Raw genomic sequence first — 1296 nt, 5'->3', positions numbered from 1 at the left:
TTCGTACGACTATCTTTGCACGTTAAATAAAGAAAAACGTTATTTAACGTAAAAATGTATTTCTAGAAAATTCTTTCGTTAAATAACGTTTTGTGAAATACGTAAAATAACGTTAGACGTTAAAAAAATCGTAACGTTATTTACCGTCTAAAACGTGTTTCTAAAAAATTCGTAACGTTAAATTACGATTAAAGTTATGCGTTAAATAACGTGCACAGTATGGTACTCGTTAGAAGTCGTCTGCGAACTTTTAATTCCAAAATGGATGCATTGATTTTATTGCAAAATGCATACCGCCGTAATTTACAACGAGAGAGAGTTTTTCGCGACAGGTCGAACGATCTTGAAACTCTCGATGACAACCAACTCATTTCGAGGTACCGGTTTCCACGAGCAGTTATCTTGGAAATAATTGGGATGGTATAAGTTCTATAAATTAGCACGCGCATATCGAGTCACGTAGGCCTACTTACCAAAATACAGCATTTGATGCATGTGCAATGATTATTACATAATATACAAACACCTATCGGTCAATCATTTTATAAATTTATAGTAAAATATTCATTACCCGATTTCATCTCATGTAGATTAAAGATGAGTTTCCTTATTTACCGATCAAGAATGTTCAAAAAGTTTGTATATTCAGACTGTAGGCCTTCACACATGAATATTTATGACTAGATATAACTCCAAAATATATAAATTTTCCTTAATGTCTTTTGATTGCTCGTAGTCTGTATCTGCGCACATCTTTTTCAGGTTTTGGTGACTTTGCGTTTCCTCGCAAAAGGAGATTTCCAGTCCGAAACTGAAGATATCCATGGAGTCACCAAACCTTCAGTTTCACGATCAATATCAGCCGTTTGTAATTCCATCTGTAACAATATGGACAATATTTTATTTCCAAATGATACAGAAGAATTGAGAAGGATCAAGGAGGAATTTTATGACATGGCACAGGTACCAAATGTTGTAGGCGCCATTGATGGTACTCTAATTCCTATCCAAGGAATGTCATCTGATGATGAACACGTTTACGTGTGCAAGAAGGGATTCCATTCCTTGAACATCCAAGCTGTAGTAGATGCTAAAATGAGGCAATGATAAGAGAATTATTGTATATTTACAGAATACAATCGTTATAATTTTTGTTCAAATTCAGTTGCTATGGCTAATCCAAACACTTTTGATTTTGTCGGGGGCATAAAATTTTAAAAGATGTTAAAAATATGGTATCACCGATGTATAAATCATTTAATATATTACATTTACCTGGTACAGCTCTATATTAGT

At 33.7% G+C, this 1296-nt stretch overlaps 1 protein-coding gene across 1 annotated transcript in view; it reads left to right on the top strand.

Moving 5' to 3' along the window:
* LOTGIDRAFT_145999 (hypothetical protein) overlaps positions 1-1107 on the top strand; it is a gene marked incomplete at both ends in the record, with an annotated part of 4448 nt that extends 3341 nt beyond the window's left edge. Inside the window, one exon of the mRNA XM_009063706.1 lies at positions 763-1107. Within this exon, the coding sequence (XP_009061954.1) occupies positions 763-1107 (345 nt within the window). The remainder of the gene's footprint in view (positions 1-762) is intronic.
* Positions 1108-1296: the final 189 nt, after the last annotated feature.

Source organism: Lottia gigantea, assembly GCF_000327385.1.
Source record: "Lottia gigantea unplaced genomic scaffold LOTGIsca_595, whole genome shotgun sequence".
In the NCBI taxonomy this organism is placed as follows: Eukaryota; Metazoa; Mollusca; class Gastropoda; family Lottiidae; genus Lottia; species Lottia gigantea.
This window is presented reverse-complemented; position numbering and strand designations above follow the sequence as displayed.